The sequence below is a fragment of the Eurytemora carolleeae genome, unplaced genomic scaffold (genome assembly GCF_000591075.1).
Source record: "Eurytemora carolleeae unplaced genomic scaffold, Eaff_2.0 scaffold1914, whole genome shotgun sequence".
Taxonomy (NCBI): domain Eukaryota; kingdom Metazoa; phylum Arthropoda; class Copepoda; order Calanoida; family Temoridae; genus Eurytemora; species Eurytemora carolleeae.
In genome coordinates this window covers 7,493-16,003 of record NW_019397800.1, presented here as the reverse complement: position 1 = coordinate 16,003, position 8,511 = coordinate 7,493, and the positions used below count along the sequence as shown (strand labels likewise).

The 8,511-nt window shown below is 32.1% G+C and overlaps 1 protein-coding gene across 1 annotated transcript in view; it reads right to left on the bottom strand.

The window, feature by feature from the left end:
- Positions 1 to 4,925, bottom strand: part of LOC111715949 (uncharacterized) — a gene marked incomplete at both ends in the record, with an annotated part of 16,570 nt that extends 11,645 nt beyond the window's left edge. Inside the window, one exon of the mRNA XM_023491358.1 lies at positions 4,853 to 4,925. Within this exon, the coding sequence (XP_023347126.1) occupies positions 4,853 to 4,925 (73 nt within the window). The remainder of the gene's footprint in view (positions 1 to 4,852) is intronic.
- Between the last annotated feature and the right edge of the window lie 3,586 nt (positions 4,926 to 8,511).

Genomic DNA, 8,511 nt, shown 5'->3' with positions numbered 1-8,511 from the left:
GGGGGGGGGGGGGAATTGCTATTTTAAAATGTATCTACAAAAAATTTAATATATTGGCAAACGTCCGATTTGTAAATATCTCATGTTTGAAAAATGGCATTTACTTTAAAATGCTGCATACTTCAAGGCAGAGGGAGAAGGTCAAATTTATACGAAATTAACGGGTACAACTGTGTGACCTATGACCTATTAACTGGTACAACTGTGTGGCCTATGAGAACTATGAAAAAAAGATTAAAAAAATGTATCCAGTTACTAAATATACAGGAATTGAATTTTTGCCACAAACTCAAATTTTCGAATCCCTGTATCTGTGCAACTGCATGGTTTAAATCTTTATAATTTCAAACTTTGAATATTTAATATAACAGAATTCATAGTTTGAAATATCTAAGGTTTACGAGATTGGATTGTAAAGATATTAGGATTAGACAATCAGAGTTTGTGGCAAAAAATCAATTCCTTTAAAACATTTTTTAATGAGAAGAGTTATGATTGAATATATATGTAAGATTTCAATGTTTTTTTCATTCAACTTTGTTTCAATTAACGTCAAAATTGTTGAAACCAATCGAACCCATTCTTTATTAAACTTTACTTGACACCCTAGGGTTATTGGACGGTAAAAAAGATCTTTAAGAAATGAAAACACAGAAATCTGCGAAATTTTACATTGTCATTGCAGTTTTGTAATGTATAAAGAAAACATTATCTCAGGTTTAAAAAAAAACCGTTAAGTAAAAAAAGGATCTATATTTTACAGTGAGAACCAGAAAACCAGACCAAATTATGAATTTAAGTATCCAATGAACATGAGACACAACAATTAAGCAGTGTAAACAGACCAATAGCGAGTGAAACGTTACAACATCACACATAAGAATTGCTTTAATATCGTCTTCCTATGCCATTGTTTTCAGGTTCTCACTGTATATATATTGAACTTGGTTTAAAAATAAAATATCTTTAAGGATTTGCAAGGTGAGGCTGATAGAACCAGAAGAGTTCCCTAACTGGTTAATGTCTATTTATCTCACCCGTATACACTGTATAGTGTATACACAAACTTTAAACCAAACTTTAGCAAAATTTTGTAATTTTCTGTTATATAGGAAACAGTTTCTGAATCGCTAGTCATGTATCAATACTTACACTTTCAGGTGTGTAAAATATTAAGTATTGTGTATGAAGTTAGAATTCTTTATTTAAAATTCTTTACAATAATTAAATTTTACTTGAAGTTGAATTATCTTATTAATATGCAGTATTTCTCGTAAAATTAATTACCGCTAATTGATTTTTTTGCACATGGTTTAAATATTAATTTAATTCTGATTTAAACTGAAAATGTTATTGTCGAATTCTCGTTATTCTAATTCAACTTTTTAATGTTAGTCAAACAATTCGTTAGAATTTTTTCAATTAATTTCTGGGCCAACTTTTATGTACGGCTAATTTTTATTGATCATTATTTTTCGGTCCATAATTGGATGTTAAACATCCAACTTATTATCTTTCTAACAAATCATTCATATTTTTAAACGAAAGTACCTCATTTATGGATTACAAAGCTTGCGTAAGGAAAAAAGACTTAATAATAGATAAAAATTTGCTCCGCGTCTTTCTGGCCAAATAAATCAAAGTTTGGAGATTTGTTATTTTTTCGTATTTTGCATTACTGCAAGAAATTTGCGTGTATTTGTAAAAAACTGTGCACGTTTTCACTGTATATTATGCAATTCTATAGTTTTCATTAGTTTTCCTGTAAAACTCTTGCCCTCGTCATTATTGGGGGGGGGGGGGTCATATCCAAATGTAAAAAACTTCTAAAAAAAATTCTATGCTTAAATGTTCATAATAGGGCCTGAGATGTTTTTTATATTTTGACCTTAGACATTTTAGATTTTTTTTATAGAATTACTAAATTCTGTTGATTTTTATTTTTTTTAAATTAATGTTTTAAATTTTACAATGAAAAACAATATTTATCGAATAATTTCATCATCTCAAGATGGAATTTAAAGAATTTGAGCCGCGGTTTAAATCCGCCAAAACCCGGTTTAAATTCAGCGCCGGCTTAAATCTTGGAACAGTTGATACAATTTTAAGTGGAACCAACCATATTTAAACCGCCGCTCAAATTCTTTAAATTCGGCCACTGAACTCTTTTCGTTCACATTTGATCTAGGTTAAGATTCATTCATCAAGTTCTCTATTTAGTTTATTTTGATTCAACCGATTTCGGAGTAGTCCCGATTTAGCCTAAAATTTCAATGTGCTTGGCATCGCTAAACTTGAACGATAACGAACGGAACGGAAAGTGACAATGTCGGTCTGTCGCTAAACGAGCGAGTTCAAACCTTTCAACAAATTTCAGAAGAACAATCCATTTATTTGACTGGAAAAATCATTTTCTTTATACTTTAACAATCTGGAATGAGTTCTTTGTATATTTTTGGACAGACGAATTGGAAGTTGATAAGATAGATTTATAGATAGATAGATAGATAGATCTATAGATAGATAGATAGATAGATCTATAGATAGATAGATAGATAGATTACACTCAGACTCCTCAGACAAACACACGGCCACAGTTGGCACACTCAGACTCCTCAGACAAACACACGGCCACAGTTGGCACTCAGACTCCTCAGACAAACACACGGCCACAGTTGGCGGGAAAATTCAAAATGGTGAAGTTATTTGACTTTTTTAAAGATGCAAATAAACCAAAACATCTAGGCAAGTCTTAAAAGTTCATACTGTGAAATTGTGATGGTTCATTATTCAAAGATAAGAATTGAATCTTTGCCACAAACTCTGATTTTTCACTAAATAAATATCACAGGTTTACACCAACAGGTTGCAACTATAGAGATTGGAAAACTTGATTTTGTGGCAAACACTCAATTCATTTATTCAACGGTTTTTTTAGGAAGAATTATATAACAAATTTTGTACTTTAAGCTTTAGTTTTATTTAGTTACTTGTGGATAATAAACGTACAGTTTTAGATTAATTGTACTTTTTGCTGTCCTATATAATTTTGTATTAATGATAAATAAATAAAAGTGACAGAGGTAGAGAGGGGAAACACCTCTTAAATAAATAAAATAAATAACATGAAAACTTGGTAATCATTAAAAACACAACAAAATCAAACATGGCACATATTAATGTAAAATTGTAGGCCGGAGGGTGACGGGGTCGGATGACATTTTTGTATGAGATTCCTTAAACGCTTTCTAAACGTGAGGTTTAAATATTTGTTGTGCTGCATATTTGGATTAAGCCCCAAAAATTATTATCCCATTGTATTACGCCAAACAATGATCAATTCAGAACACCCTGAGACGGGAACTGAAGATATTCAAATCTGGAAAATTTGATAAATGTGTTTTTGTCCTAAAATTATGGATTTATTTTTTCAGTATGGCGACCGGTTTTCAATAATAATCAATAATGTTTTGTTAAAAAACTAAAAAAAATTAAGTTATCATCGAAACCTGAAAATTTGGTTGTTTTCTCTTAAGTTTCCACCACTGCACTCATTTTCCATTGGATATCTTTGTGTTTGTTTTCCGACGAAATTGAAAGCAAAAACTTTTTGTTTTCGGACATTCCTCATCAGACAAGAATTTAAAAGGTGTTGTTGTGAATCTAGCACGCCACTCTACAATACCTCTAGAGTTGCTTAAGGTCTTGGGTTCTCTAAGTTACCCAGCGGGAGCTTTTCTAAGACATATGTACAATGTTTTAAATATGTCAGCTCCGAGCTCATCTATAGATTAGAACTGGAAAACTTGAGAACCCTGAACCCTATGAAGGATGCATTCTATATTCATCTGGTTGTACCTACCCCCTGCTGGGGGTTCAATACGAGACAAGCATAGAAATTCAAAAAAATTTGGCGACGATAGGGTAAAGTGTCGAGAGGGTAAAAAGGGACTGAATGAGTTTCATTAAAAATCCCTTTAAACATTTATCTAATATTGAAAATGGAAACAACTGAAAAATTAGCTGTTTAACTTTTTTAGGATTGGACTCGTAGATTTCTTCATAGCCAAGGTTATAATGCAAGGAAAGTTGATTGCAGTTGTCTATACTCTGCGTACACATTGGATCCAGTTCTCTCGGTTGGTATCTGTGTATGATAAAAGCATTTAATTTTGATAATTTTGATAATTCACATAATCATAGTTTTCTTTGACCAGAATATTTCATTGATTTTTTATGTGAAATATGGATCCCATGTCAGGCTGTGACATCCGTCTTGTGTTTACGTTACCGCCCAGAGACAGTACACTGCAGTACAAAAGATGCGTACACCTCTGAAATAACTTTCCTCGCATTATAACCTTGTTCACAGCTGACGATGAAATGAACCTTTACAATTTGATTGCCATGCGTACATATTCATAAACAAATTAACCAGCAATATTTGAATTCTTTAATTTTTAGCTAAAAAGGATAAAGCAGCGTACACGCTCAAATTTAAGACAATGAAATTTCATGGTTTAAACTATACATTCGGTAACCTTCAATGTTTTATTAATTCAGACTTTGGAATGTGCATTTCAGACTTTTTAAAAACAGGTTCAGATGCATTATTATAACAAGGATATTAGGATATTTATCAGGGTTGGGGATAATTAAAATTTTTATCAAATAATCTTCAGGATTTTCTACAAAATATATAATATATCTAATAAAGATCTAAGATATATATCCTCAGGAATGTCTAAACCGAGGTTCTTGGTACTAATCCTACCTTTTTGCTATTAGTTCTAATCCTACTTTGAGTTTCTAGGTTTTAATCTTACCTTGAGGTTCTAGGCTATAATCCTACCTTGAGGTTCTTGGTTGTAATCCAACCTTAAGGTTCTAGGTTGTAATCCTACCTTGANTCGGCAGCTACCTTCCTGATCCAGAATTGAGGTTTAAATGTGTAATAAAGTCAGATATAGTTCAACTCAATAATAGGCTTATTCTAATCCTTTCAACCGCAGCATTCCATTCAAATTAGAAGCTTTTACTATTTTTAAATCTGTTTCTTCCCTCCTCTTCCCTCCTCTTCCCTCCTCTTTCCTGCATCCTGCCATTCAAAGGATTGGAGTTTTTGCCACAAACTCAAATGTTCTAATCCCTTATATCCCAATATCTTTGCCATCCGAGGGTGTAAACCTTGATATTTCAAACTCACACTATTTGATCTATCAGAATTTGTAGTTTGAAATATCTAATACTTTGGGTTGCAAATATATAGTAGAATTTGTAGTTTGAAATATCTACTACTTTGGGTTGCAAATATATCAGAATTTGTAGTTTGAAATATCTACTACTTTGGGTTGCAAACATATCAGAATTTGTGGTAACAACTCCATTTCTTTACTCCATTTCATTTCAATATATTCTTTTTCTATCCTGCATTACCATAATTTTTTCTTTCATCTTTATCCCTGTTCTTTCGAAATTAAATAAAAATGTATTTTCTTACTCAATTGTCCAATTTTTCTTTTTTTATAAACAACTTATAATATAAAAGATATTTTGAGTGGAACTTGAACTCTTTTTCAACAAAAGACTAAAATTGAAAACTGAAAAGAATTGAAAACATGAAATTGAATCAATTTTCCAGGAAGCTTTTCCATCTTTTCGAGCATGCCAAGAGGGAGGAGAGTGTAGATGTGGCTTTCAGAAAAATTCTAAAATTTACATTTTTACTTCCCGCATTTTGTTGAAATTTGTAGAACATTTTTTTTTTATTTCCGGTAGAGGAAGAATTGAATAATATAAACATTCAAGAAATGAAATGTTTATCGAAACGAATGATATTAACTGAGCAGTGAGCACATGGTAAATGGAGAAAAGTTTGTGTATCTAAAAAATTTAAATCTTAAAAAAGTTTCAGTATAGAAGACTTTGTGGTGATTATTTCAAAAATCTAGGGTTTGCATGAATCCTATTATATACTTTTATACTTGTTTGGCAAATTCAGACTAATTTTTTTGCACGAAACTTGTAAATTTTGGGGAGAAATTTTTATCATTACGAAAAGATCATTACAGGTGGAGGAGAGCAAGGGATGGGGGGGGGGGAGTCTTTTACCTTTCCCCGTACATTTTTAAGGTCCCCCCCTTCCCCCTATTTCTCTTCTATGCATGATGTTTCATCATAAAATATTTTCAATTAACCCTCCATTAGTTTAGAGCCTACTAATCCCAGGGTCATATTCATTTCATTTCCTCTCCTATACTCTTAACATAACTATTACAACTAGACTTTTCTCACTTCTTTCTCATATTCGTGATTTTTCAATGCTCTTTCGTGCATTTACACGAGGCGCCTTTTATAGGAACAATTCAACCAGCCAAAATATCCACTTTTCACTCAACAATTGGTTGTGGCTGTCTTAATATTAAAATCAAATTGTATTGCATAAAGATTCTTTAACATTATTATTTTGAAACCAACGTCATTTTAACATGAGTCTAGTTGCAAAATAGTATGCAAATTTTAAAAAATTTCTTTGCGCTGATATGATGAAACTGTTGTATTTAGAGGGCTTTTAAAAGTGCACATTGAAATTCTTTGAAAATGCATATGTTTGCAACTATACTGCACTGTAAAAAGGGTTCTGAGAACCAGACCCTTCCTATTTTACTTTTACGATGAGTAAATATGGTAACACGAAGAGTTAAATATTCTTTCTTATAGCTTTTGTATTCCCAGCGGGAAGGCAGTAGCCATTCCAAGCATTATTTTTTTTATCTTTTGCGTTTTATTCAAACATACTTTTACTTCTATCTTTCTTCATTTTAATTTTGTTTTTGTTCAGCACCGTCGTTGTAAATTTAAAGTGGTCCTACAGTTAAGTTTTTGAAAAGAAATCACAATATTTTTAAAAAGAAACCACAATTAAAAATTATCAATTTTTTAAAAAGAGGAACTATTTCTTTTTTCTTTGCATTTCTAGACAGTAACATTGCAAAGAAGGTTCCCCTTTTCCTTACTTCTCATGATACCGCTTTATATAGTTATACACTAGGGTTTCCAGCACTTCATGCGTACACCAAAACTAATCGATGAAATTTCCCACATATATATATATATATATACAGGGGGATCTGTAAAAATGAGACAAAGAAAACAGTGCTTTATAACACCCTGTTCCTACTCTGGGTTAGGGATTAATATTACACTCCATGACGGTTTTATAACACAATTCTAAAGGTATTGATTGGTCTACAGATATCTAAATTGGCTTACGTGAAAATTTGCTAATTTCAAATAGTATTTGCCAGATTTTAAATCCACTTTACAATTTAATCATCAAAGAGGTCACCCTTTTTATTTTATATCTGATTTAGACCCCCGGCCCCGCCTTGAAAAAATTTAAGCACTTAAATCAATCCTTTCTAAACCATTATCCAACACGACAGACGAGATTACCTTATCAAAATGGGAGAGAGGGGGGGGGGTTAAATGTAAATTTTAGTATATATATATATATGTTGTTAGAACCCTCAATTGTGAAACGAAACCGTCTTGTATTGCTTCATTTAAGAAAAAAGTTTTTTTAAAACTTCTTAGCTGCAGGCCTCGGTTATTTTCTCAAAAGAATTGATTTATCCACCATTTATCAATCAGTTTTCCTATTTGATTTTGACCGTGAAAATGAGCTTTCTGTAAAATTTGACACAAAAAAAAACCAAAACAGAGCAGAGGGGGGGGGGTGCCAAAACAGAGCAGAGGGGAGGGGAGGGTGCGGTTATGTGGAGTAAGGTCATCAAATTAGCTTGAAATTCCGAATTTGGACTGAATTTTATCGATCAGGAATTAATTAGCATAATCTACATTTTTGTGTGTAAAACAAAAAAGTTGAAAACTAATTTATACTTGCAAAATGATAACTAATGTCATTATATTTGAAAATTAGTAAACTTTCAAAAGTTCATTTAACATTCATGTAGATAATTAAAAGTAAAAATAAATATAATATTTTTTGCGATGGATTTTTAAAAGATTTAATTAATTAAAAATAATAAATGGCATTCCTTTAAACTCCTTTATAATCACTGATAGCACAGATTTTCTTTTTACAACGCGCTTGAGTTTACGCGCACAGGGAGCTCTGTATCTTACGCGCGTAGATGTAAGACTGGAGCGCCCTGGAGAAAGTTGCAGGTTTGCGCGAATTCGGTTAAGTAAAGGGTTGTTTAAGATGAGTTCTTGGGTTTTAAAAAAAGCTCATTTGGACATTATTAGCTGCTCATTAGTGAGTAGTTAGCCGCTCATTAGTGAGAAATTAGCAGTTCATTAGTGAGTAGTTAGCCCCTCATTAGTGAGAAATTAGCAGTTCATTAGTGAGTAGTTAGCCGCTCATTAGTGAGAAGTTAGCAGTTCATTAGTGGGTAGTTAGCCGCTCATTAGTGAGAAGTTAGCCGCTCATTAATGAGTAGTTAGCTGCTTATTAGTAAGTAGTAGATTAGGTAGTCGCTTATTAGC